Genomic DNA, 26,122 nt, shown 5'->3' on the forward strand with positions numbered 1-26,122 from the left:
AAATGCTGACTACAACAACCTGCAGCGAGGTCACACACGCACCCTGGGCTGCAATGCTCCAAAGGCTTTTCTGCACTCGAGCAGGAACAGACACAGAATAAAGATGTGTGGTTGCGATCAAATTATCGCTTAAAAGAAATAACAATAAATTCTGAACTTCCCAATTACAGGGGACAGGCAAACCTTGGAAACCATTAAGAGCTGCTGCTTCTGTTGATGAATTATCCAGAGCGCACAGAGGTATTTGCTGAGCTTCACCGTACTACACTAATTATAAATTAATATATTGCTCATTACACAGTAAAGCTGTGCAGTCAACTAATGCACTGCTGCAAAGAGCCGATTTTAAAACATCCTCTGGTACTTTTATGATCTAGATGTTTAATTTACTTCTGTTCTGGCTTAAATGCCACCAACATGTCATTCTTTCACATAGAAATATCCCTGTCTTCATCCTACCTCCTCTGGGGCTCAGCAACATAGATGAATGACGAAACTTAGAAGGCTTTTGTAATGCTAAGCAGTTGCATGAGAAATTAAGCAAAATAGCATAATTTAAGCCTAATTCCTGTGTTGCTAGTTTTTAAATTGGTGTTTATAATGGCAGCAGGCTGGCAGCGGTGGCATTGGTCCTGGTGCCAGTGCTCCCCATGCACAGCTGCTTCCTCCTCCTGCGCATGTGGCTGCTGCCCTGATGAGCTCAGCTCCTTTTGCCCACAGAGACAGGTAGAACCAGAAAAAGGGCTGGCCTTCTCAAAGAAAAATGGCTTTTCCAAAGTAATTAAAATCTTCACTCCTTTGAAATAAAGCTTTTCATTTAAAAAAGGCTTTGGAAAATTGTTCCTCCAGTCCCCCCACTAGAAATTAAAAGGCATCATTTTCATTACCATTTTCACATAGCTTTGTCCAGAAACAGAGAAGATGTCATAACCTTATGTCTTCTCTGTTCTGCATAGGCAAACCCTCCACAATTAAGGAGGGAGGGGAGGACCCCAGAGCTTATCCTCTCCCAGGAGCTGGGGGGCAGGAAACACCAGTGTTGAGGTCCAGCAGAAACCCTCAAGTGATGCCAAGCTACGCAGAAACCTTGGGTTTAGGTCAGCCTGAGCAATCCCAACAGCTCTGGAGGCTGCAGGAGAAAGTCTCCCCAGCTTTGCACCCACTTGAAGAATGTTGCTGCTAAAAATAGCTCAGTGCAGCCTGGGGATGAAGCAGTATCTCCAGAGCTGAGTTTGGAAGAAGAAAGCTGGTGGCTTTGGTAGGAATCACACAGGACAGCAGGTCTGCCAAGTAGAGCATTGAAGGCTCACCTGAAGCCATGCCCATGGAGGGTGAGTGCCTGGCCCTGGGCTCAGACAGGGAGAGACATTTGGGGCGAGACGGGGAAGCAGGGAAAGTACAGGCTTCCCAGGCAGGAACTCCTGAGGGGTGGGAAGGGCAAAGGGCAGAGCCGCTGACGCCCGAAGTGGCCATTTACTGGCATTTGCCTCCCCAAGCTGGTAGTGTGACTCAGTCCGTAACTGTCTGCGTCCCCAGACACATGCACAGGTCTTGTGCCAGGCAGACTTGTGAAGGGGAACACCAGCCACGAAGGCAAGGAGGAAACTTCACATTGAACTGGCAGGCAGGATGAATAGGAGGAAATGTAGCCCTCTTTCTTGGAAAACACTTATTAGCCTTGCATTGTTTCAGGGAGCATTCTTGCAGCATGTTTTTATGTCAGACCATTCTTTCTGTGCAATGCTCAGCATAACGGAAACAACAAATACAAAACAGGATCAGCCTTACACACGAGCCGTTTTGGAAACTGCCATTTCTTTCTTTCCAAGGAAAGCATCCTGGTGACTCAGCAGTACAGGGCAGATTGGCAGCCCTACAGAGGGGAGAAGCATTCCCTGGAGAATCCAGTGATTTCCAACCTTAATAACAGAAGGATTTTGCACTCATAATATTTGAGACACCACCACCCCCCCCCCCCCCCCCCCGTGTGACCAGCAGCAGGGCTGAGACGCTGTAAGGGGGAAGGCATCCGGAGCAAAGGGAGAGGACCCAGGGCTGCTGGATTGGGACCAGAGGGGTGCTGGCCTCGGGGCTGGCACAGCTGCTCCCAGTCAGCCCCTGCTCACCGCTCCCCTGTCCAACACAGCTCCCGACCGTGCTGGGGCAGCCCCGGGGCTCCCAGTTGCCCCGACCCCTCGGGGGTCCAGGCTGGCAGAGCACACAGGCAGCCAGAAGGCACTGGAGGGCCACGGGGAAAAAAGATGGGGAGCCAGTACCAGAAATCCGCGAAGCCGGGTAACCAGTGCACGTGCCGGGGCTGCAAACCCAGCCAAACCACGGGGGGGTCCCTGCCCCCCCGACTGTGACAAACCCCCGAGCAGCTTACGGAGAGCTGCAGCGAGCCGGGAGCGCCAGGGGCTTCTGAAATACTTCGTACGAGGCAGCTGGACTCCCCCCCCCCGCCAAGAGAGGGGCAGGAGGGGGGCTGACGGACTTGCCTTCGGGCACAGCCCCCTGGCCGGCAGCTCCCTCTACCCAGCGCGCTGCGGGGGGGTGGGGGGGCCGGCCGGTCCCGGGGCCGTAGCGCAGCCTGTGTCGCCATCCAGCGCCTCCTCGGCTCCCTGCAGCCCCCCCCCCGGACAGATCCCGACCCTAGGATCAAGGGGTGATGGAGGGCAGAGATGCTGCTGGGGCAGCGAGGGGCTGGGGGCGGCTGTAGCCCCCCCGTGAGGCACAAACACAGCCAGTTCCAGCTGGGGAAGGGGGCACAGGCACTGCGAGGAGGAAAAGTAAGAGCTGTCAGCAAGGGGATGCTCCTACCTGGGCAGCTTGGTGCCGGCGGCAGAGCAGCTCCTACAGGAGTTCAGGGATTACTGGGATTAATAACGACAAGCTATGGCATGCTCTGACCCACTAACAGGAGATGTAACAAAGAAGCACACATGTACCTGCTGATAAATCTGCCTGTGTCCTAGCTATACTTCTAACTCAAAGAGCTGCAGTCAGTACTCCTAACCCTCCCCCCAGTTTTGTAGCACCTATAATGGGGGGGAAGCAGGGACATATTTATGAGGGAACACTTTAATTGGAGCCAAGCAACAGCTGGGACACCCAGGTGAGCAGTGGGTGCAAAGCAAGGCAGGAAATGAAGCAGCAGCTTCAAATAGGGGTGTGCGAGCAGAAAGCAGAGTAGGAATGGGGGTATGAGTTTGGGTGGGTAAGGACCTTGAGAAGGGGAGGCTACTGAATAGCTTAAAGCTAGGGGTTAGAAGATGGGAATATAGGGACTACTGAACAACTTCTGTAAGGTGATCCTAATAGTCTGGTGCAGTTAGAAGAGCTCTAGCTGAAGAAGGCAGCTAAAGCATGGAGAGCTTTACAGAGCTGGCAGCGGGAGCCCTGCTTCTGCTCAGACCTTGTAATGCAGAAGCCCTGCATGGAAAGGAATAAATGGTTCCTCTGGGGAGCTGTGAGCACTGGGGCATATGTGTCTTAGGAAATAGCCTCAGTTTTACTTTTACTGGTAGGTAAATACTGTGCTTTTTCATTTCAGCAGGTTTTTTTGTTGTCATAGGAACCCAGAGGCAGGGAGGTGCTGAGGTTGGGCTGAGCTGGTGATGCTGTTTAAACTGGCAGCTCTTCCCCTCCCAGCCAGCGGGAATGTGTTGTTCTGGGTCAGCTGAATCTGCATCCTGATCGGCGCTGGAGTGCAGCAGCCTGCGTGGAAGGGAGAGATTCAGCTCTCGGTCCTGTCACGTTAACTCCTCGCTCCTCTGCCGGCTGTCTATTTATTAACAGCCTGGCATGACTGCGCATGGGTTGGGCCTCACCGACGAGCGCAGGGAGAGTGACGAAGCACCTGGCCCTGGCCGGGGATGTCGTACCGGCGTAGGTGGCTCTGCCGGAGCCCCGGGAAGATCCAGCCGGGAAACCCGTCCGCTCCCCTGCCGGCAAGGCACAGGAAGGGGACCGGCCACGCGTGGGCAGGGCGCCCCTGCCTCTCCTGCAGAGCCGTCTCCCTGCCTTCCCTCTGCCTCCCGCCGCCGGTAAAAGCCTTTCCCCGCGCCGCCTCTCGCAGCCGCCGTGCTGCGCCGCTCTGGCTCGTCCCTCCGGGGCTGGCGGCGGCCAGCTCCCCACCGGACCCCCCCACGGGCGCGTTTCGGGGCGGGGGGGCTCTCCCTCCGCCCGGGGCCGGCCGCCGTCCCGGCGGCGCAGTCGCTGCGGGGCGATGCGCGTACGCGCCGCGGCGCTGAGCAGCCGCGCCGGCGGCCCCGCGTCCCGTCCGTCCCGTCCCCCCGCCTCCGCCGCCGGGGCGGAAGGCGGAGCGGGCCGCGGGGCGGGGCGGCGGGCGCGGCGAGGGCTCGGCCCGGCTCGGCTCGGCCCGGCCCGGTATGCTGCTGCGGGTGCGCGCCGCCGTGGCGCAGCTGGTGGCGGGGCTGGGGGCGGGCGCGCAGCCCCCCGCCGAGCCCCGGGGCGGCGGGGACGGGGGGTCGCCGGCGGGAGCCTCCTTCTGCCGGCCGGCCTTCCTCCAGCTGACGCCCGAGGAGCTGCGCCGCGCCGACGACCACGCCGGCCGGGCGGTGCAGAGCCCCCGCGACGGCCGCCGCCGCCTGCCCTGGAGCACCGGCTACGCCGAGTGAGCGGGGGTCGGGGTCGGGGCCGGGGCTGCCCGCAGCTGGACGCGCTCCGGCCGGGGGCTTTGCAGCCCCGGGGGGGGGGGGGGGGCACACGGGGCTGGCAGCGCTCGGCACCGGAGCGGGGTCCCCAGGAACCGAACTGGGTCGCGGGCAGCCGGCCGTGAGCTGCGCTTGGCTCTTCAGAGGCAGCCGATGGGAAGCTTGCTCTTTAAACGGCTGCGCACGGGAAAGCCGTCCGTCTGGGTTCGTGCTCTTGCCCATTCCCGAGGGTTTCGGGCTCCTCCGCACTTAGCCGCGCGATAGCCAGTGTCACTGATGGGGAACCGACACCGAGGGGTGAAGGAACTGCAGGACTCAGGGGGAGGAGGGAATCGAAGCTGTCTTGGGAGCAGGACCGGATTTCGACTTCCCCTTCAAGGGCCTGATTCTCTTCTCCTTTTACTCGCTGCGAGTTTCACCCTTAACTGAAGGCCGGCGGGGAAGGTCAGGCTTTGAAGACCACCTTTGCTGCTCAGTGCTGTCAGGCTGCTCCCGCATCCCTTGCTCAAGCTGATCTTCCCGATAACCTAGGGAGCTCGTTGAGATGTTAATTTGCCCCAGGAGATACTGGGGTAGGACTACCCTGAGCAAAAACCACCCGGAGCAGAAACTACCCTCTGCTCAGCAGCAAGACTTCTCTTCTGTCTCCCAAGACTTCTTTCTGCAAACCACTTGAAAAGTCGGTACCCAAAGAGCTTATCCTGTTGTGCGTGTTTACAGCTTCCTCCCATGAGCAGGTTTTGCAATCTAGACCTGAAATCTGCTGTGCCAGCATAGGCTGTGAAAAGTTAGTGTGACTCTTTTTGCAAAAGTTCTGCTGGTTTCACCTTCATCACCTTCTCCCCTCCTTCTTTGAGGCACCTGCTCTGTCTGAGAGGTGCTGGGTGTGATGGGATATGGATGAGGCTGTAATCCTGTCTGTGAGTCCTGGCTGGGTGTGTGTGCATTGAGGCTGGTGCAGGTTTTCAGGCAATCGCTCTGCTTGGGGCAGCAGTGGGGACCTTCAGCAAAACCACCTTTTTCTGGTCACCTCCCTCGGTGGGTGCCTGGAGGGCCACTCTCCCCTGGACCCAGCTGCGCTGGTAGGAGCAAACACTGCTGCTGGCCCCAGATCAACCTATGCAACTGGTCTGGGACATCTGCTTTCCCGGCTGCTGCTGCCCCAGGCAGGACAGGAGCACCTGCAGAGAGCATCCCTGGGGATGTGGGGGCATAAGTGGTGGTCGGGAGGGACGAGGGACTACAGGGTGGCCTCTGCTGGAGCGTGGTGTGAAAGAAAGAGCCTCTACCCCTTGTTTCCTCACGGCAGGGTGATAAATGCGGGAAAGAGTCAGCACAATGAGGACCAGGCGTGCTGCGAGGTGGTGTTTGTGGAGAGGAGGCCCAGCCTGAGGGGCCGTCTGCCGTCCAGGGAAAGCAGCGGGGAGCTGGACGGGGTGAGAGCCGGGGCAGTGTGCGCAGGAAGGGACACGACAGGGAGGATGCCCAGGGGCAGGACGTGAGATGGGGCATGTGGAGATGCGTGCGCACCACCGCTCCCCCAGGGATTCCCTCGGTTCCCAGGCACGCTGCCCCTGCTCCCTGCCGCCTCCTGCCATCATACCCACTGGACTACACTGAGTCTGGCTGGCCCAGGGAGGCTGCTGGCCCAGGGAGGCCGCTGGCCCATGTGCCCTGGTGGGTTGCAGAGGTGGCTACCGCACTGGCCCAGTTATGCCTCCCCTTTGGGGGAGCTGGCTGCTGGAGATGTGCTGCTGGCAGCACGAGGTATCTGAGGCAGGGCTGGGCTCGAGCCAGGGACCAGCTGTGTCCAGATACCCTTGATCAGCTCCCTGCCTGCTTGTGCCTGCACTGGGCTGGCACCTGCGAGCTCGAGGCAAAGTCATGTGTCACTGTCCTCAGCTGGTGACCCCAGCTGCTCCAAATTCCCCATTCTGTCTGCTTCCTCACAGGCTCGCTTAACCTTCCTTTCTCTCCCCGCAGGGCAGGAAGGGTTTTTATTTCCACTATTGGGCCTTGTTTGATGGCCATGCAGGCAGCGGTGCTGCTGTCATGGCATCCAAGAGGCTCCATCTCCACATCTGTGAGCAGCTCCGGGACCTTGTGGACATCCTGCAGGACCCTTCACCGCCTCCCATCTGCCTCCTGCACGACATGAGGGCCGGCCCTGCAGAGTCGAGCCGGGTGCCCCTCACAGAGGATGATGGGGAGGTCCCCAACGATGCTGTGCCACGCTTTCACCTGGAGAAAGCGGTTTCCCATGAGAGCCTGGTGATCGGTGCCATCGAGAACGCCTTTAAGCACATGGTGAGCGAGCCCCTGCCTGCAGGGATGCCCAGGGCATCCCCTGGAAGCATCTCCGCTGTCTGTGTCTGCGTTGGCTTGTCCCCTCTGTAAAAGGCAACTCTGGAGCAAGGAGGGGGCTGCAGTGACGGCTCCTAGCAGGATGGTCTTGGAGAGAGCACTGCGATGCTCTCCCCTGTTTTGGGCATCAGGACGCAGAGGCTTTGGGCTCCAGGCCTGTAGGGGTGCAGAGGGCTCCATTGCGCTTGGTTCCAGCAGTCCCAGCTGCTCCCCTCCTGTCTTGCTCTTCCCTGCCTGCTCCACTGCCCTGGTAAAGCCATGTCCCCGGCTGCACTGCAGGACCCCCGTCCCCCCAGCCCTGCAGCTGCCGCTGGGCTGTGTGGGGAAAGGTGCCCGGGCCCTGGCTGACTGCTGCTCCCCACCTGGAGCAGGCTCTTGGCTCAGCCAGCAGCTGAGGTGCTACCGGAGCAGCCGGGTGCTATTTTGGGCTGCTTGCAGCTTTACTTGCTGGCACGGGGCCTCCCGCCCTGCCTGGAGCTGCTCTCTGTCTTCCCAGGACGACCAGATCGAGCGGGAGCGGTCGTCCCAGCGCCTGTCCGGGGGCTGCTGCGCCCTGGCTGCCGTCTACCTCATGGGCAAGTTCTACGTGGCCAATGCCGGCGACAGCAGGTACAGCTCCGCAGGGCAGCCCCCGTCTTCCACCCGGTAATCGGGAAGTACCCCGGTAGAGCAGGGTGGTGCTGGAGGCATGGCTGGTGAGGAGCACCCGGCTCCATCCCTGAAGCTGGGCTGTCTTGGGGAGGGCAGAGGAAGCAGGACTGGGCAGAGCCGTCCCCTGCCTGCCTGCACGCCCTGGGGAGAGCGTGCCCTGCCATGATCTCTGCATTTGCCTGGTGCACAGAGCGGGATGCAGAATCACCTTCCAAAATCTGGGACTTGCTCCCTTCCTTCCCGGCAGCGTCCTGTCTGCTTCCCAGATGGCTCTGGATCACACCCTGGCCCCTGCTGCCAGAACTGGCCTGGGCTGTGAGTTCACAACTGAAAATTGCCCTCAGCAAAACTTTTAAAAATGTGCAAGAAGTCATTTTAGGGTGCACTTCATACCAGTGAACTGTTTCAGGAGAAGGACATGCAAATCTGTGTGCAGACAAGTTCTGTGGGAGCTTGGAGCCCAAGGATTTTGACTGATACATGCATTTCCTTGGGTGCATTGCTGTAATTGCGCCTGGGTGTGTTCATACCCCCGAGCAACGGCAGGAAGGCAAGTCCACCTTATGCTGAGGGTGAAGCTAGTTTGAACTGCCCTGTATTTACTGCAGGGTTAGCTTGTCCTCAGCAGTGTCAGGCCAGCAAATACAGGCTCTGGTAAATTGTCTGAGGCTGGAGGATGTGCTTCCAGCTCTGGGACAGAGGAGGAGGAGATCCTTTGCGCCTCCGCTTTTGGGTGCGGGGCCTCTCCATGGCAGCAGCAGCCATGCGCGCAGGGTCCTGAGGCTGTAACCATGCCTCTGGGTGAGGGTCTGTGTACCCTCCTCAGGCATCGGACACTGCCAGAGCTGGGCTTAGCCAGACCCTGCTGCCCTGGAGGAGACCTGCAGCCCTAGGCAGGACAGCAGGTGGGACAGCTGGGCCACCAGTGCTGGAGATCCTTGATCCCTGCCATGACATCCAGAAACATCTCATAATCAGACTTTTATTTTTTTTAACACATCAAACAATCAGACTGGCCCCAGCAGTGAGCTGCAGTGCTGGTGTGGGCTGGGCACTTGCACCCATGTCCTGCTGCTGGCGATTTCTGCCTGTCCTGTGTGCAGGTCCCCTCTAAAGGAGGGCTTGCCACCTTTGTGCTGATCCTCTTCTGACTATATCCTCTCCTTTGGTTTGCTCTGCTTCATTCTCCTCTGCCCCATGCTTCTCTTCCATTTTTCTCTTCCCCCCTGCCCCTGTCTTGTGCAGGAGAGAGGCATGCCCTGCCCACCTGGGGGCCAGTGGAGCCAGCAAGCAGCCCCCCAGCTTGGGGCTGGGAAGAGGGCAGGCAGTGGAGGGAAGGGGTTGTATTGCCTGTGCAGCTGTGCAGGGAACCAGCCCTGGAGAGCCAGGCTTAGCTCCCCCATCATGTCTCCTCTCCTCTTCTCTAATATCATCCTTCCATGTTTCATTGCAGGGCCATTATCATCCGTAACGGGGAAATCATTCCAATGTCCAGGGAGTTTACTCCAGAGACAGAGAGGCAGAGGCTGCAGTTTTTAGTAAGACCTTTCTTCTAACCTCATTCCTGCTGAACCACCTCCCAGCCCCTTCCCAGCCTCCCACGCTGCCTGCCGGGCTGCCTTCTTGGTGGGGTCCCAGGGGCCGAAGGCAGCCCCACAGCTGGGACATGCTGATGGCACTTGTCCATCCCAGCCAGCTCGCTGGGTTGGGGAGAGGCACTGGGATGCAGGGAGCTGCCCTGGCTCACTGGCGTGGGGGCATCTCGTGGCTGGTGGAGCCCTGGTTTGCTGCAGGGTCAGCTGGGGATCCTGGGCTCTCGGCATGGGGCCGGTTTGGTGCGGTTGCATGGAGATGCTTCAGTCCATCGTGTCCTGCTCCTGCCTGGGGAATGGGGAGCACCGCCTGCCACTGCTGTGGGAGCACCAGGCTGGCTTGCGCAGTGACCAGGAGGAGTGTGTCTCTGCTCCCTCCACCCGTCGTGCTCCCTCGCACGGTTGAAGGAGCCGCAGCGCTCGCGCCGAGTCCTAGTTTCTTCCCCGGCTGCTCCCTGGGGAGGCAGGGAGCTGACGTGTGCTAGCGGGTTTCTAGCTTTCCTCCTGAAAGCTCCTTCTGGCCTGGACAAACCCCCCTGTGCCACACAGGGAGACTTTTTAAGGTTATAAAGACCTCTCTGATGGCAGCACAGAGGAGGAGGCGTTTGTGTTGGAGGAGGTCTTGCTGGATGTGATTTCCTGGCTTGCAATGTACTTGGAAAAACACTGAGGCATTTTTTTCTTGAATCTATTTTTGAATGACCGAGAGGAGGAAACCGCTGTGAGCGGGATCCTCTCCAGCCGGCTGCAATGGGCAGGGGGCCAGGCGCACGCTTGCTCTGCTGCACGGTGCCCAGGCCATGGTCAGGGCCCCCCTTCCTGGAGCAGGATGGGGGTCTCCTTGCCTCTGCACCAAACCTTCCCATGTTCCCAAGGGCTCTCCTCCTTTCTTTCAGCTCTTTCTTCCTCCATGTGCATTTTCCAGCGCTGTTGCTCTTTCTGGTCCCCTGCACGCTGTGCTCCAGGAGGCCCTGGGGCTGCTGGTGCTGCCCCGGGAAGGGGCTTTGTGCTGCTTCTTGTCCCTTGTCACAGCCACAGCAGGGACATGGTTTCTGAAAAGACCCGTTGGCTCTTTTCCTCGGGCGAGTGCCTTGTGCTGAGCCTGGGGTCCTGGGAGGTTTGCAGCTGACTCCCCCTGGGCAAATTCCAGCTTCTCCTGGAATTTCCTGGGTTTTGATCCCTTTGAGAGGTCCTTATTTCCCAAAACTCTCCATGCAAAAGCTTCACCTTCTTGCTGGGTGTTGGCACAGCTGTCCCCTCTGGGCATAGCACAGATGGGTGTTTTGAAGCTGCTTTACCACTGCTGCCTGTTCGAGTTGCAGCAGAGCAACTGATGTTATCCCCACAATGAAACACCGTAGCCGAGGTCCTGGCAGGCTGGCAGGTCCCACAGTGCCCGGTGAGGTGCTGCGGGTGGTGCCAGCCGGCGCGGCAGGCACTGCTGCATGGATCCTGCTCTGCTGGCCCTGCGGCTGAGCCGCTGCTTCGTCCCGCAGGCGTTCCTGAGGCCTGAGCTGCTGGGGAAGGAGTTCACCCACCTCGAGTTCCCCCGTAGGATCCAGCCCAAGGAGCTGGGGAGGAAGATGCTGTACAGAGACCAAAACATGAACGGCTGGTAACCCCCCAACCCGCCTGGCAGGCTCTGTGCCGAGGGGCGGCACTGGGGTCCCACTGCATGTGGCTGTCCGGCTCCAGCATCCCTTCCCACAGGGTGGGGACTGTGGCACACTGGGTACCTGGGTCTTGAAGGGGCCTTGTCCCGGGGGATGCTGTGTCCCGAGCGGGCAGGGAAGGTGCTGGAAGCCTTCACCTGCTGATATGTTGTCTCTGGCTTATTTTAACCAGGGCTTACAAAAAGATAGAAGAGGATGACCTGAAGTTTCCACTTATCTATGGGGAAGGCAAAAAGGTGAAGTGCTGTAGCAGGAGCTGGGGCGGGGGGGGGGGGGGGTGGTCGCTTCCCACCTGCCCTCGCTGAATCGGTGGTTTCCAGCCTGGTTTTGCTCTGGTTTTGCTAGTGCTGTCACTGCTCCATTGCCACCGATTCTCAGCTGGGAATGGAGGTGGATGAAGTGGCTTAAAGTTTTCTTCTGATTTTGCTGTTCTCCAGGCTCGGGTGATGGCCACGATTGGGGTCACGCGGGGCCTGGGAGACCATGACCTCAAGGTGTTCAGCTCCAACATCCACATCAAGCCTTTCCTGTCCTGCTTCCCAGAGGTGAGCCTGGCTGCCAGCTGCTCCGTGCCCAGGGGTTCCTGCAACAGCTGGAGCTGGTCGGGGTGACCAGATCCGTGGTGTGCCCAGTGCAGCGGGAGCCTTCTCTGCCCCTCACCCTCATCTCTTGTCCCGCTGCTTGCCAGGTCAGGGTTTACGACCTCACGCAGTATGAGCACTGCCCTGATGATGTCCTGGTCTTGGGCACCGATGGGCTCTGGGATGTCACCAATGACAAGGAGGTGGCTGGCGTGGTGATGGAGGTGCTGACAAGCTACGAGCCCAATGACCCGTGCAGGTGAGCTGCGAGTGGGCAGCAGGATGAGTGTGTCCTGCTCTCTAATACCCTCCCTTGGCCTTGCTCCTTGGAGCAATGTCATGGCCATGTGTCCTTCTGGCCTCGGGGCTGTTGCTGTTGCTCCGCAGCATGCAATGCTTCACTGGATGTGCATATCTGAGCTCAGATCTCTCCTCTCCAAGGGACCCTTTCCTGCACCTTTAGCTCCTCCAGCTTCTCCCTTGCTAGGGACTGCAGGGTGCTGCATCAGGGAGTCTGCAGGGTCTGGGGTCACTGCTGAGCTGCACTGTGCTGTGCCCCCCAGGTACACCATGGTGGCCCAGGAGCTGGTGGTGCGGTCCAGGGGGGTGCTGAAGGAGCGGGGCTGGCGGCTGGCCAACGACAAGCTGGGCTCTGGCGATGATATCTCTGTCTTTGTGATCCCCCTGGGTGGCCCGGGCAACTACACGTGATGCCCGATGACCCCGGGGCAGTGGGGCTCACCTTGCCTGGACAGAGGTGAGCACGACACTGGTGCTGCCTCGGGGCCACCTCTCCCCAAGCACTTGTTTCCTGAGCCAACTGTGAGAGAGTAGGAAACCTGGAGCCTCTGTCTGTGCCCCTGCCCAGAGCATCCCCCTCCACCTGCTGCATCCCAGCCCCAGGTGGTGTTGGAAAGGTTTTGGACAGAGAGCAGGGACTGGGGTCGAGGGATGTTTTTCATGCTGCCACTTTCTTGATTGCTGTGAAAAGCCTAAAGGCTCCCCGGCTGCTCAGTGCGTCCTTTGCACCTCGCCCTGGGCCTGGGTGCACTGGTTCCAGCAGTGTGCAATGGCCATTGGGCTGGTGGGGCACTCGTACCTGGAGAAGTGGGTGCCTGCTGCTGCAATCATCTCCTTTCCCCCTGCCCTGTGACACTTGCACCAGTGACACTGAAGCTGCTGTTGGGGCTGGGCACTGGGGCTAGGACGGGCTGTGGCTTGAGGTGAAGCCCTGCCAGCAGCTGGGCAACACTCAGCCTGGCCGAAGTCCAGTTGTGGGTAGTGTGGTGGTGGGTGAGCTTTGTGCTTGCCCTCTTCAGCCCCTCACGCCTTTGTCCCAGCCATGTACCTTGTCTTAGTCTCCAGTTTGGGAGCATGGGACAGTGCTCGATCACTGTAGTGTACTGAGAGCCCCGGGGAAGGAATGAGCTATTGCACTTGCACTGGCTGTGCCACAGGTTCTGCCCCCACCCCTCTTCATGCCTTGGATCACTGCTGTGTTTCTGGAGCCAATTATTTATTATTAACTGGAGAGCTGAGCTGGAAAATGTCTAAATCCTTTCTTGGTGTGGGGAGTCTGTATGAATATATGTCTATATTTTTGAGTGGTTCTAAGTTGGCCACTGCTGAGCAGCAGCTGCACACAGAGCAGCCCTATTCAGCCAAGCTTAACAGCTTAAATGTGCTGCATGGATCTGCTTAGCTGAGGGCTGGAAACCCACAATAAAAGCAGCTTGGTTGTGACTGGGGGGAGGAAGACAACTCCCTCCTTTTTCTTAATAATCTGGAAGCTGGTGCCAAGCAGAGCTGTAGCAGCAGTTGATCTCTGCACGGGATGTTATTTTGCATCATACATACCTCTGACCTGGAGGATGTGCTTCGTGGGCCTCTGCAGAGTGTTGTATCCTCCCAAAATATGAGGGGTGGTCCCATCCTGGTAGTGTGGTGATGGGAGAGCTGGGCCACGCTCCCTTGTTTCGGAAAGGCTCTGTGGCACCAGTAGTTTCTGTCCTGCTGTTGCTGGGTGCAGCCAGCTCTTGTCAAGTGTCACCTCTAGTGAATGCTGTTTGTCTCTTGTAATTAGCAAGATGTAAATAAACTGGGTGCACTTAATGGGAAGTGAAAGTTATCCAGCAAGATTTTAACCTATTGACATCTTCTGTGCTGAAGGGAGCAGCGAGTGACACTGGGGCCGGGAGCCTGTCCTTGTGTAGCACTGTGTGTTTAAATAAAGGTTTTGCCACTTGCAATCCCACTTCAAAGTCTTTCTTGCAGAGCTCCTGTGAAGAAGACTTACCTAAAAGCCAATTAACTCTGATTAATTTATGTAGGCAGGCTTGGTAGCAGAGGCCCAGGCAGATCCATGTGACCTGCTGTCCCTCTGCCCTTGGCCCTGGCCAGACCCCATGGAGTATGCCTCCCTCGCCCATGGAGAGTGGGAACTGCTGCTGGTCTCTGCATGGTGCTGCCTGGGGGTCAGTGGTGGTGGCCAGCCTGGTGGGGAAGGGTTGCAGCATGGGTCAATAACCCAAAACAGGACCTGGCTGGTGAGCGCTGCACTGGGCTTGGGTGAGGACTGAAAACCAGCAGGTGCCAGCCTGGCCCCCCTCGGCTGCTCCCTGCTGCAGGCAGCACATGGACACAGACAGGGAGCAGAGGGGAGGAAAGCTGATGGTTTTCCTGCCTGTGGGGTCCTTTCTTCAGGGAGTGGGGTGGGCTTGTGGATGGAGGGACAGCTCTGCAGGTTGTGGCTCCTGGGGGAGCTCCCAGGAACTTGACTGTGCCCAAGAGGCAGATCCCTCTTGGGGAGTTCAGGTGTTCCAGCACCAGCTACCGCCTGCTTCTAGGGTGGGCTGCCTGCTGGAAGCATCCCTGCTGTCCCATGTCCCCCTGACTGCCACCCGGTACTCCTGGTGCTCTCAATGCTCATACACGTTTTCCTCACACCCCCAGCTGCTCCACACTTGCTTGCACAGCCCTATTGCCCTGGCACGATGCTTTTCGTGCTGATGCCTGAGAACTGGCTCTGCTTTTCCAGGTCACTGCCTGGGAGCTGCTGGGTAAAGCAAGAAGGCAGAGGCTGCATTTAAAGCTTCCTCTGTGGTCCCCTTTTTTGCTACGGAAACATTTCCTTTGGAACCAGCTCCTGGCCTGGGGCTTGATAAATTAAGAAAAATTGTCTCCAAGCCCTTAAAATAGCAGCAGTTTATGAGCCTGGGTCTGGGCCAGGACCCTGGGGCTGCCTTTCCCTGGCTGAGCGACAGGGACTCAGCCCTGCAGTGGGGGGGAGCAGCCACCGGGTCCTCCCCTGCCAGCAGCCCGCAGTGGGCAAGGAGAGCCGAAGCCCCCCTCCCGCGGCACTGGGGTCAGCTCGGTGACACATCACAGCCCCCTGCGCCTCTGCCGGTGCCCCTGCGGAGGGGACTCGAGGTCCTGGGGACGGGGCATGTCCCTCACGCCCCCGGTGGGAAACGGGGCTTTCCTCAAGGGGCGAGCAGCCCACCGGGCAGCGGGCTGGAGGGGGGGGTTCGGCCGCTGGCCCCCGCCGGGGTCTGCCTTCCCCGGCAGAGCTCGCTTCTTGCTAGCGGTGGCTCTTGTCGCTGCCACAAATAACGCTCACGGGGGGGGGGAAGGCGTCCCCTCGAGAGGTGCTCCGGTGCGGGAGGATCCCCGGTGAGGGGCCAACCACGGGGTGGGCTTTGCTAGTGGTCCTACCTGGGAGGGGGGTGTGCTGGGAGCAGCGGGTGCTCTGGGAAGCCGAGCGCCTGGATCGCCCCCTCTCCCTACCCGGCGTCAGGAACCGTAAACCGGGAAAACCCTCTCGGGGGAAGCCCAGGCTGCCCCAGCGCCTCCCTGCCCGGCCGGGCTGCGACCAGCCCGGGGACGGCGTCCGCGGGGACGGAGCGGCAGGTCCTGGGTGACCCCGGAGCCGGGACGGGGTCAGCGCGGGGAAGGGGCCCGGCTCGGCCCGGCACCGCCCCCGGCTCGGCTCGGCTCGGCTCGGCTCGGCTCGGCCCGGCCCGGAGCGCTCCCGCCCCGCCCCGCCCTCCGCGGGCGGCCCCCGGCCGGGGCGGCGCCGCCCGAGCTGCGCTGCGGAGCCGGGGCTGGAGCTGGGACCGGAGCTGGGACCGGGAACGGCACCGGGACCGGGACCGGGGCGGCGGAGAGAGGTGCGGGCTGGGCTGGGCTGGGCAGCGCTCGGGGTGCGGGGGCCTGGGGGAGCTGGGCGGCGGGGGGCACTGCTGGGGCTGGGGGGGACTGGGGGCCGTGGGGTCGGTGCCGGGGAGGGGGGCAGCGGGGGCTGCGGTCAGTGCTGGGGTCCGGGCAACTGGGGTGTGGGGTTACTGGTGGGGTGTGGGGTTACTGGTACTGCTAGGGTGTGGGGTTACTGGTGGGGTGTGGGGTTACTGGTACTGCTAGGGTGTGGGGTCAGAGCTGGGGTGTGGGGTTACTGGTGGGGTGTGGGGTTACTGGTACTGCTAGGGTGTGGGGTCGGAGCTGGGGTGTGGGGTTACTGGTGGGGTCTGGGTTACTGGCGGGGTGCGGGGTCAGTGCTGGGGGGGTCCGGGGCACTGCTGGGGGAGCAGGGCGTGGGGGTGGGTGCCCCAGCCGGGCTGGGTGGGGTGCAGCGGGACAGGACGGGATGGGTGTGCCTGGGATGGGGTGGGGGTCCCAGGGCGTGGGGCAGGGGTGGGGCAGTGGCGGTTCGGCCACCATGGGTCGTCCCTCGAGGGTGGCCTTGGGCCGAGGGTCCTGACTCACCTGGGCCAGGCTGGGGTGAGAGCCCGGGAGCTGCTGCCCTGTCCCACCATCCCTCCCCACAGCCCCCACTCCAGCAGCCTCCCCATGCGCGGCCTTGCTCGCAGAGCGGCCGCTCTGTGTTTTCTTCAGAAAAAGGAAAAAAGTTCCCTTTGTTTACTGCTGAGCTCATTTTTAAACATTTATATTAGGGGGGCTTGCGGGGAGCAGAAATAATTGTGTAATGTCTTAGGAGCAAGGGAGCATTCCAAAAGCATGACTGCGCGGCCCTTTCCAGCACTAACAATCTGGCAGCCAAGTCTTCCCAGCAGCCGCCAAACCCCCCAAATCTAGCCTCAGCCTCTTGACACCCCCCGAGAAAATGGCAGCGTGATCCCTGGGTTGCTTTGCAGGGCACGTCTGCGTGGGGGGTGGGCTGGGAGTGGGGACCCGGCTGAGCCACCCGGGGCCGGGCAGCGGCACTGCCACATCCCCAGCAAAGTGTTCAGGTTGTGAAAGCGGAGACAGGGAGGTAGCAGCTTTGGCTGTCTATATTTCACTGAGACCAGTTGCATCTTATTTTAATTTTGCCAAGCGCCTTTTGGTGTCAAAACAGTTTCAATGTACATTCAGCTCCTCCTTCTCAGCTGCAAGTAGTATAGGTAGAGACTCTGTGAGATTTTACGGACTTTAAATTGAATCCATGATCCTGACAGCTACAGCTTCTCCAGGGAAACGTTTTTTTAAGTGGAAAATAAGCCAAGTCACTGTCTTCCAACAGGTTATCGGGAGCGTTTAACCAGGCTCACCTCCTAACTTGCTGTTTACACTGGAGAGGAGTATTGACATGAAAAGTAAGGAATGTATTAGCAAATATTGATTAGCCCTGGGGCAGCAGCAGTCAGGCATTGCACAAATACAGGCATCTGCTGAGATCGTGGCATGTTATTTGAAGCTTTCAGCAAGACCCTTGTACTGCCGTGAGTCTGGGAAGGCTGTCACTTCCGCGGGAGGTAAAATAAGAACATGGCATGATGACCTTTGGAAAAGGAGGTAAGGGCAGGCAGCATTTTCCCACAAAGCTTGAGCACTTGTGGTTCAAGCTTTGTTTAGGCTTTAGAATTCTTCTGGTCCAAGTCCCTTTCTCTGTTTTGCTCGTGGATGTTTCTGTGGGATTAAGCAATGAAAGCAAGCCAGCCTGGCCGCTCTGCTCCGGGTCTGGGCGGTTGCCCTTTGCTGGCTGCACTGGAGTGTGCTGTAAACCCAGGCTGGCTGATCATGCCCAAAGAATAGCTCAAAATTTTAGAAAAAAATCGGGAAGATATAAAACTTAAGCACTGAGTTTGAGCTCCTTTTTTGATGATTGCTCGTCATGTGGATATGGCAGGTCTAGGTCTTAAGAAGGTTTTGGGCAGCTTTCCTGAGGGTAAATACAGACCATTTCCTCAGTGCTCAGTGCCGGGTAGTTTTGGCAGCGGTGGCAGGCGGGATGGGGAGGCTCTGAGCAGCAGGAGCCGGCATCGCTGGTGGGTGTGGGTCGTGCTCTGGATGTCAGTGATGGTTGTTGGCGTAAGCAAGGGCTGGTCTCCCTGTGCTACACAGAAATGCACAGCTTGGCCTGCCCGGGGGCTGTGCGAGCGTGAAATTGCAGATGCTGCTGTGCCAAAACCAGCGCCACTTTGATCGTCCCAAAGCTGCGATCCACCCGGGAGCTTGGAGCTTGGAGCTCGGGTTCTGCCCTGGCCGTTGCATTTCCTTTTGGCATTGCTCTTCGCTTCAAGCCCTTTTTGGAATTTTTTTCTGCTTCTGTATAAGAGTCCTTCTGATACCTGAGACAGTTGCCAGGACACTTGTCCTGTGCTACCTTGGCCGTGGTTTAGATGTCTCAGCAAATTAAATTCCCCTCGATGGGCGTACCTGTCAGATTTTAATTTGGAAGTTTACTTTCTTTTTCATTGCACCAGCTGTGCCAGCAAGTCCTATGGGCTAAAACCGTTTCTGATGTGAAACAGCACCGGGGGGCTTTCTGCCAGTAATGCATGCAGATGACCCGTGTACCTCATTCTGTCCCCAAATACCTTCAATCCCCTTCCAGTTACTTTAACCTGGGGACAGCTGTGGCCTTGACACACACTTTGTTGGGGTTCCCTGCTTGTGCTGATCGGAGCCCTGACCTGTTGGGGGGGTGGGAGAAGAGATGCTCCCGGTGGGTTCTGGAGGGAGGCACCCCCCCACGGTGTCCCCGGCCCCTGGGGCTCCAGCAGCACCCATGGTGGCCTGTGGCTGTCCAAAGCGGCTCCTGTTTGCCCAGTGGCATGTCTGTGGGGCCCTGTCCCGAGGTGCCCTCGCCTGGGGCGGTGGCAGCAGCCCTGTGCACACACACGGCCATGTTTAGAAGCGGAGACAGCTTGTCCTTGGCTGCACCGGTTAGGAAACACTTTCTGTGTTCCCTGCTAGTGTTTTGTGCCCTCTGGATGCTGTGAGCTCCCTTAGGTCTCATCTGTATCGCAGGTCGCACAGCCTGAGCTGAAGCCGTGTGTTTGGGGGTTTTTGAAATCTGGCTAAATGCCTCGTGGTGGTTCTAACCTTGAGCTTGGTCTGTACTGCATTAGCCTAGCCCCTTTCCAAACAAGAGTTAAATCAAAACAGCCTAACCCAGCACTCTGGATGCTTTTGTTTGTTAAACCATTGAAAAGTTTAGCAGAGCTGAAGACACAGCAATGCCAGGAAGATCTCGGTCTGTTCAAAGAGGTGGTTTTCCTTCTGTGGTTGTGTCGCAGTGCTGGGGGGTGCGGGCGGGTGCCTGGGCTTTGGGGTGACGGGGCTGCGTGCAGTGGGCTGGCTGTTCCCTGAGCCTCCAGTCCAAGGGGAGTGACTGGAGAGCTGCCAGGGCAGAGGAGTATTTGAGCATTTTCTAATCATCCAACAGGCAGCCTGTAAGGAGATGCTTGGTGGCAGCTCTGCAAGGGCAGGAACACAAGCCCGGGTCTGTTCTCCCGTCCCTGGCCAAGAAGATCACCAGGGCAATGCCAGCGGCTGCAGGAGCACTGCCTGGAGGCGTCACCCTCCTCCTTCCTCTGCTCTCCTCTGCTTGTTCAGGACGAGGAGGTTTTGTTCGGAGTGGGACATCTGCCAGGCTTGGGGGCTGTGGGGAGCTGGCACTGCCACAGAGGCAGTGCTGGGGGTGTCCCTGCAAAAGGACTGCTCCCATGGCTCCATCCCCACCAGCCCAGCCCTGCCAGGCTTCGGGGTTGTGCCTCCGGCCAGGGCTGTGGGCAGAACAGAAATTCAGCTGGTTTTGCTGATCCGTGGTGTGACAGGTCTGGCCGGGGTGGGGCTGTGAGCAGCAGTGCTTGGGAATTTCTGGTTTAGAACAAAACCCCTCTGTTGGCTTGGGGAGCTCGAGCCTTGCCAAGGAGGTTCGCTGAAAGATTTCTGTCCCTAGTTTGAGCCCTTCTTCAAAGCGTTAACATCTTTCTCTGCCATTTCCTGAGATCCTGTAGCAGACACTGGATGATGGACACATCCTGCTGCCAGAGGAATTCCCCTTTTCCTGCTCAGCAGGAACTTCACATTTTGAGGCACCAAGCTGGGAGAGGCCGATAACGCAAGGGCTGTCCTGGACCCCCAGCTTGTTTTATGGTGAGGGCTTTAGAATAACTGCTTGGAAAGCAGAGCGGTGCAGTTTGTTTTCATTTTGCCATTTCTTGGTGTACTGAAGGAACTGCCTGCTCAGGATTAGGCCGGTGCCGGCAGCGTGGGCACTGCTGGTGGCAGGGGCACAGACTAAACCTGCAGCCGTCCCGGTGTGGCCCCAGCCTGCCCTCAGCAGTGGGCGCAGGGCTGGGCGTGGGAGCCCTGCGGGGTTTGGCAGTGCCACTCTGTGGGAGATGCCAGCACAAAGTTGCTGCTCCCTTTTGTTATCTCTGTGAATGAGCAGGAGGCATCTCCAGTGAGGCACCTCAAGTGCTGCTCACGCCTGAAAACCGCAGTTGCTGTACGGGCCGGGTTGGATTGTCGACGTGGCTGGGCAGCCTTTGCTGTAACTCGGCGTGGTTAATGCTTGGCAGTGTTTAAAATCTGGATTTCTATGTCTGTTGCGGGTGACTGTGTCCTTTTAATCATTTGGCCCGCCAGCAGTTGTAGTAAAGCTATCCTCCTCAAATTGTCTTCATGTTTTCCACTCTCTTTTATCTGCTTGCGATCTGGGAACAGTGCAGAGCCCTTTGCATCAGGCTCCAGTGTCCCAGGGACTGGCCTCGTCCTGCTGAGTGCCAGAGCATCCCTGGCAGAGGAGCTAATCTCTCCCCGAGCAGAGTGCCACCAGCATCTGGTGTTGGTGCCGTGCCGGCTGGCTCACGAGGCGAGGGTGCGGATGGGGTCAGCCCAGCCGGCCACCGAGGCACACAGCACTCACAGCCTCCTTGCCCCGCTCGCCTCTGGACGCCAGCTCTGGATTAGTAATGGGCTATTTCTGGATCGCTCTCGTGAGTAATGGAATGAATTGTGCTGAGATTTTGGGTGGGGACAGCGCCTTTGCCCTCTGAGTCACTGCTCAGCATCATGTCAGGCTCGGGAGCTGCCGGGGCCCGGAGCCGTCCCAGGTCAGGGTGGACAACGGAGGCCGTGGGAAGGAGCTCTGGATGCGGCGACTCTGCTCGGTTTGGAGCATCTGCTGTCCCCCTTGACGGGATGGCGTGCAGGCAGGGGAGCGGCGGAGGGGAGCTGGCAGCCGTGCAGGGCTGGCTGCCGCACCGCGCTGCGCCGTTCCGGTTGTTTTTGTTTTAGGTCCGATGTCTGGCAGACTGGGCACGGGCAGATCTTGATGTCTGTCTGGGAGCGGGTGTTTGTCTCCCCGGGGCACCCGCTGTTCGTTGCGCTGCGGATGCGTGTCCTTCTGCGTTGTGTGGGTTAGATAGTGGCGCGTCCCACACCACCTTTCTTCCTCCGTTAGTCTTTGAGATCCAGAGTCAAAAGCAGCAAATCACATTTTGCTGTGGGCAAAGGAGCTTTCTGTCTAAGTAAATAGACTTTTTTGCCCATGAGCTCTCCTTTTCTGTGCTGTGGAGATGATGGCTGGAGAGAGGACGAGCCTTTGGTCAGATGAGAAGGATGGTTTGCAACAGGGGTGATGTGTTTCTTGTGTCTCCAGGAATATGCTGACCTCGAGAGCTTTCCCTCCTCAAGCATGCAAGAGACAGCAGACTCCTCCAGGCCTTTTATCTGCCTCTATAACACAAACATCGTGTCTCCTTGGGACGAGCTCCTGGCCGGCTGCCCATGCGTGGGACTGCGAGTGTCCCTGGCCCATCTGGGACAGGCAGGAGCAGGAGGGCACAAGGAAAGGGGATGGGAGCTGTGCCGGTGGGTTTCCCCTCCGTGCTCAGCCCCTGGCACTGGGACCCTTCAGGCACTTTAAGTTTGTTTTTTCAACTTCAGTGTTCCACAAACGTGCTCGCTGTCTATGTAGACATGCTGCTCCACTGGGATGTGTGCTTAACGCCGAGGCTCCTTGTTGAGAAGTGCCGGATCCTGCTGGATGCAGCCTTTCGTCCTCGCTCTTCTCGCCTTATAAGTGCCGGCTTACTGTTTTTATTAATGGCTCCACAGCACTCAGCAGCCACGAACCATTCCTGCTTCAGCTTGTGAGCCAAGGTGCTTGTAAGCTGCAAAGATCCAGGGCTATTGCAGGGTCTGGCCTGGATTTGGGTGAAACCTTTCTCTCTTCTGCCCCAACCACACGGTTGGGCAGTTCGAGTGGTGAGAGCTGGGGGGGGTCCCCGAAACTTCCCCAGGGGTTCGTGTGACAGCTCTGGGGAAGTTTCCTCCAGGCAGGAGCTTAGTGGTGACTTGCTAAGTGTGCAGATGAGAGGAGCTCTCTTCAGCCTGATTTTGAAATGCAAGTCAGCTGCTGAGTCTAATTTCTTAATCCTTCACTTGCAGCTAATTATCATGCAGCCTTACTCGGGTTTTTCTCTTTTCCTCCCTTTTCCGTTGGCCCAGGATGCAGGTGTCATCACCCCGGGAGAGGACAGGCGCCAAGCCTTCGTTAAGGCTGGGTGTCAGTGCTCCGGTTAAAGGCCAAGCTTGCGATGGCCGGGCCTTCCCAGCATGATCAGCTCCCAGCCTTGCAGCTCCCTGCATTAGCATAGGTGTGTGCATCCTTCCCGCATGGTTATTTCCCCCGAACCTCCCCAATGCTCCAAGCCCGAACTGCCCCTTCCAGTCCGGCCACCCCGGGCAGAGGGGGTTTGGAGAGGGGCAGGGCTGGCTGCAGGACGTGGAGCATCCCTGCCTTCGTGAGCAGTTTTCTGGTCACCTGTAATTTCCCCCAGCCCACAGAACAGCATGCGCCTTTCCAGGGATTAAACCCTGAGCTGTCAGTGTGTGTCTTGCCTGGGACTTCTGCAGGGACAGAGAGCTGGTGATGCGCGTAAGGAGTGGGTCAGGCTCTTTGGACTGAAGCATCTGGGAAGCTGGGGATGGGAAAGAGATTTTGGGCCCGAGGTCAGGGGGGATGTGATCCCACCACGGCTGATTTTCTCATGCCTCGTTCAGATGCCACAGCAGGCGTTTTGTGGCATCGTCCTGGGTGATTCCCAAGCTCAGCTGTAATGTCCTTTTGAAACTCAAGGATGCAAAGGCATAGTTTTACTTGCAGGACTGCATCCCTTTTACTTGGGGCAGAAAGCAGCTTGCTTTACTGCAGGGTTTTGGCTCTGTTTGCTGAGTGATGGCTGGCAGTTTCTCCCTCTGCCCGTGCCAGCGTCGGCTCTCTGTCGTTATGTGGCAAAGGCTCCTTTGTCAAACGGGCTGGGACGGGGCCAGCCCGGCGCCGGGTGCCAGGCACGCAGGTCTTGCTCGCCTGGACCTCCGAGAGCTCGGCTTGGCGTGTTCCTGCTGCTGATCAGATTATTTGGGAGCCGATGATTGTGCCTGGGTGAAACCCAGAGTACAGTTTCTGCCCTGAAGAATTTATAATCTGAAATAAAACCAGCAGGTGTGTGTGACTCCTAGGATATCAGAAAAGCCATTTGCCTGGGGTGGTGGCACAGCGAGAAAGCCCAGCGTGGGAGGGGTTGGATGGCCGGGGCAGGAGCCTCGCTGCCTGTCGCAGTGGGTGAGGCAGAGCGGTTTGTCATCTTGCACGAGGTCCCTGCGTGCAGCCGCCAGCACTCACCGCGGCTGGGGCATCGGTGTGATGGTTCTCCCGGCCGCGGCTGCAGCGATGGATGTAAATGGTTCCAGTCAGGCTGGTTCTTGCAGTGCCTGTGAGCCGGTGCCTGCGGGAGCTGGAAGTGTGCCCGGCGAGGCCGGGAGAGCCGCTGTCCTGGCAGTCCCTGGCTGCTCACGCTGGCGTGTGCCCAGGCACCCGTGTCTGGTACCTGCCCGGACAGTTGCGCGAAAGATTTTGGAGCACGGGGGGCCAGGAGGGTCTGGGAGCGTGGACTGCCCACGGCTGCTCTGTCCCGCTCACCCGCTCTTGTCCCCACAGCGATGGCGGCCATCAGGAAGAAGCTGGTGATCGTGGGAGATGGTGCCTGTGGAAAGACGTGTCTGCTGATTGTGTTCAGCAAGGACCAGTTCCCTGAGGTCTACGTGCCCACCGTGTTCGAGAACTACATTGCCGACATAGAGGTAGACGGGAAGCAGGTAAGGGCTGTCGTGGGGTGCCGGACCTGTTGCCGTCCCCTTGCTCCCACGGTCCCACACTGGCAGTGCCACCACCCGGCTCGGATGCTCCTGCAGCGCTCAGGGGAGCCCCAAGGCTCCTGCGTTTCTGGGTCATCCTGAACTTGCCCCAGTTTGAGGAAGACCATAGCTATAATGGAGGAAGATAAATCTGCTCGCTCCTGGCCTGCCAAGCCATCTGCAAGCTGCTGAGCCGTGTCCCTCTCCCCTCCCAGGTGGAGCTGGCCCTGTGGGACACAGCGGGTCAGGAGGACTACGACAGGCTGCGGCCCCTCTCGTACCCGGACACAGACGTTATCCTCATGTGCTTTTCTATCGACAGCCCGGATAGCCTTGGTAGGGACCAGGGAGCAAGGGGGGACCTGGTGCTCCCACAGGGCTGGGTGCTGCTGCTAAACCCCCCGGGGTCCGGGAAGCCCCCGTGCTGCCCCTCTCGGGGATGCCAGTCCCTCCCCTCCATCTCGGGGCTTTGCATGCACCGAGGAAAATGCTGGGAACTTGCTGGCTTGGTGGAGGTGGTGGGAGAGGAGGATGGCACGGGGTGAGCTCTCCCCTCTTCCTATGGGAAAAGCCTGGTGCTGGTTCCTGTGGCTGCAAGGAGGCCGGGGAGGAGCAACCCCTCGGCTCAGGGGGGTCCCTGTGTGCTTCTTGCAGAGAACATCCCTGAGAAGTGGACGCCAGAGGTGAAGCACTTCTGCCCCAACGTGCCCATCATCCTGGTGGGGAACAAGAAGGACCTGCGGAACGACGAGCACACACGGCGGGAGCTGGCGAAGATGAAGCAGGTGGGGGCACCCTGGGTCCCACTGCCTCGGCCAGCGACCCAGCTACCCCTCGTGCCGCCTCGCTGGGGCTTCCCTTTGCTGTGCCGGACCCTGGTGCTAAGGGCTGGATGCCCCCAGGGCAGTCACTGTGCTTTTGCTGCTGTTTTCTGGCGATGTTTCCAAACCCTCTTTTTAATGCTTTCTAGGAGCCGGTGAAGCCAGAGGAGGGGAGGGACATGGCCAACAGGATCAATGCCTTTGGCTACCTCGAGTGCTCAGCCAAGACGAAGGAGGGTGTGCGGGAGGTCTTCGAGATGGCCACCCGCGCAGGCCTGCAGGTCCGGAAGAACAAGAAGCGCAGAGGCTGCCCGCTGCTGTGAGCAGCCCGGCGGGCCGGGAGGCAGCTCTACCTGCGCCGGCACCCGGCTGCCCTGCGCCGCGTGGGGAGGGAGCGCTGGCGGACGGCCGAAGCGGGACCTCGTGGTGCCAGTGCCTGCCCCGAACCCTCTGCACGAGAGCTGCCACCCAAGCCCGCGGGGTGTCCCCGCGAGACTCCGCGGCCGTGAGGGGCCAGTGCCTTCAGTACCTGCCGCTCTCTATGGGCCGGGCATTTGCGTAGCTCCCTGTGTCGCCCCATTTTGTACCCACATCCCTGGTTTTGCGTCTCCCGTGGGGATTGCTGCAGTGTTTGCTCTCCCTCCCCAGCTCTGGGCAGGTGCCGCAGGAGCGGGAGGTGCTGCTGGCTGCTACCCGCAGCTCGTGTGTGGGGTCTGCTGGGCCCTCGGCCGCGCAGGCAGCTTGCACCAGCGTTTTATACAGACTTGTCCAGGGCAGCTTTCAGCCCCGGCTGTGCGCGGAGCAGGGCTCGGCTGCTGCCCAAAGCGCTCCGCTCCTGGGACCCGTGCTGGGGTAGCGCCTCTGCCCAGCTCTGCCAGTAACGCCTTCTTTGAGTCTGCATCGGTCACGGACTTAGCACCAGTAAACTGAACTGCATAATTGGGAGAATAAATGCAAACTGGTATTTTAGTAATTGTAACTCTGCCTGTGTCGCATCCTTCTGGCTGTCCTTTGTGCCCCTGTGCTGGTCCGGGCTGCTGCCTGGGGACCAGGTCCATGTGCTGCAGGGTGAGGGGCTTGCTCAGCCCCCAGACCCTCTTGCTTCAGCCGCTGGCGTGGGATCAGGGCTCGTCACCATGTGCTTGGGTAAGACCCAGGGAGCGGTTTACGTGGGAAGGGCCAGGCAGGAGCTCCCCGGCCATACCCACTCCCTGGTGTGACGGGCTGCAGTCACTGCTGGAGCCATCCCTCCTGGAGCAGGTCGGGGCAGGGCTGCAGCAAGCCTGTCCCTCCTCTGGCAGCCTCAGCTATGGTGGCAGGGCCCAGGACTCGACA

At 59.1% G+C, this 26,122-nt stretch overlaps 2 protein-coding genes across 6 annotated transcripts; both read left to right on the forward strand.

Moving 5' to 3' along the window:
• Nucleotides 1–3,749: 3,749 nt before the first annotated feature.
• On the forward strand, nucleotides 3,750–13,786 carry PPM1J (protein phosphatase, Mg2+/Mn2+ dependent 1J). Of its 3 annotated transcripts, none has more exons than XM_069772219.1 (10): nucleotides 3,750–4,046; nucleotides 5,986–6,112; nucleotides 6,660–6,983; nucleotides 7,537–7,649; nucleotides 9,145–9,229; nucleotides 10,780–10,898; nucleotides 11,129–11,192; nucleotides 11,394–11,501; nucleotides 11,645–11,796; nucleotides 12,101–13,786. In XM_069772219.1, the coding sequence occupies exons 1-10, from the start codon at nucleotides 3,805–3,807 to the stop codon at nucleotides 12,246–12,248; spliced, it is 1,482 nt and encodes a 493-aa protein (XP_069628320.1). In that variant the 5' UTR covers nucleotides 3,750–3,804; the 3' UTR covers nucleotides 12,249–13,786. The 3 variants fall into 3 exon arrangements, with proteins under 3 accessions (XP_069628320.1, XP_069628318.1, XP_069628319.1); XM_069772218.1 differs by lacking the exon at nucleotides 3,750–4,046 and adding an exon at nucleotides 4,343–4,636; XM_069772217.1 differs by lacking the exons at nucleotides 3,750–4,046; nucleotides 5,986–6,112 and adding an exon at nucleotides 4,214–4,636.
• A 1,775-nt stretch (nucleotides 13,787–15,561) lies between these two features.
• RHOC (ras homolog family member C) lies at nucleotides 15,562–25,766 on the forward strand. Of its 3 annotated transcripts, XM_069771810.1 has the most exons (6): nucleotides 15,585–15,706; nucleotides 17,056–17,128; nucleotides 23,770–23,927; nucleotides 24,182–24,302; nucleotides 24,621–24,751; nucleotides 24,937–25,766. In XM_069771810.1, exons 2-6 carry the CDS (start codon nucleotides 17,122–17,124, stop codon nucleotides 25,108–25,110), a joined length of 591 nt encoding a protein of 196 aa, XP_069627911.1. In that variant the 5' UTR covers nucleotides 15,585–15,706; nucleotides 17,056–17,121; the 3' UTR covers nucleotides 25,111–25,766. The 3 variants fall into 3 exon arrangements, with proteins under 3 accessions (XP_069627912.1, XP_069627911.1, XP_069627910.1); XM_069771811.1 differs by lacking the exon at nucleotides 17,056–17,128 and having other exon boundaries at nucleotides 15,562–15,706; XM_069771809.1 differs by lacking the exons at nucleotides 15,585–15,706; nucleotides 17,056–17,128 and adding an exon at nucleotides 17,189–17,327.
• Nucleotides 25,767–26,122: the final 356 nt, after the last annotated feature.

The sequence above is a fragment of the Haliaeetus albicilla genome, chromosome 26 (genome assembly GCF_947461875.1).
Source record: "Haliaeetus albicilla chromosome 26, bHalAlb1.1, whole genome shotgun sequence".
Lineage (NCBI taxonomy): Eukaryota > Metazoa > Chordata > Aves > Accipitriformes > Accipitridae > Haliaeetus > Haliaeetus albicilla.

Bases quoted from the DNA above. Each gene is read 5' to 3' on its own strand.
- PPM1J (XM_069772217.1), top strand. From the start codon at position 4,229: ATGCGCGTACGCGCCGCGGCGCTGAGCAGCCGCGCCGGCGGCCCCGCG. The intron at 7,650-9,144 runs GTACAGCTCCGC...GTTTCATTGCAG, and splicing joins GCCAATGCCGGCGACAGCAG to GGCCATTATCATCCGTAACG. The intron at 10,899-11,128 runs GTAACCCCCCAA...TATTTTAACCAG, and splicing joins GACCAAAACATGAACGGCTG to GGCTTACAAAAAGATAGAAG.
- RHOC (XM_069771809.1), top strand. From the start codon at position 17,306: ATGATGACCTTTGGAAAAGGAG. The intron at 23,928-24,181 runs GTAAGGGCTGTC...CTCCCCTCCCAG, and splicing joins TAGAGGTAGACGGGAAGCAG to GTGGAGCTGGCCCTGTGGGA. The intron at 24,303-24,620 runs GTAGGGACCAGG...TGCTTCTTGCAG, and splicing joins CGACAGCCCGGATAGCCTTG to AGAACATCCCTGAGAAGTGG.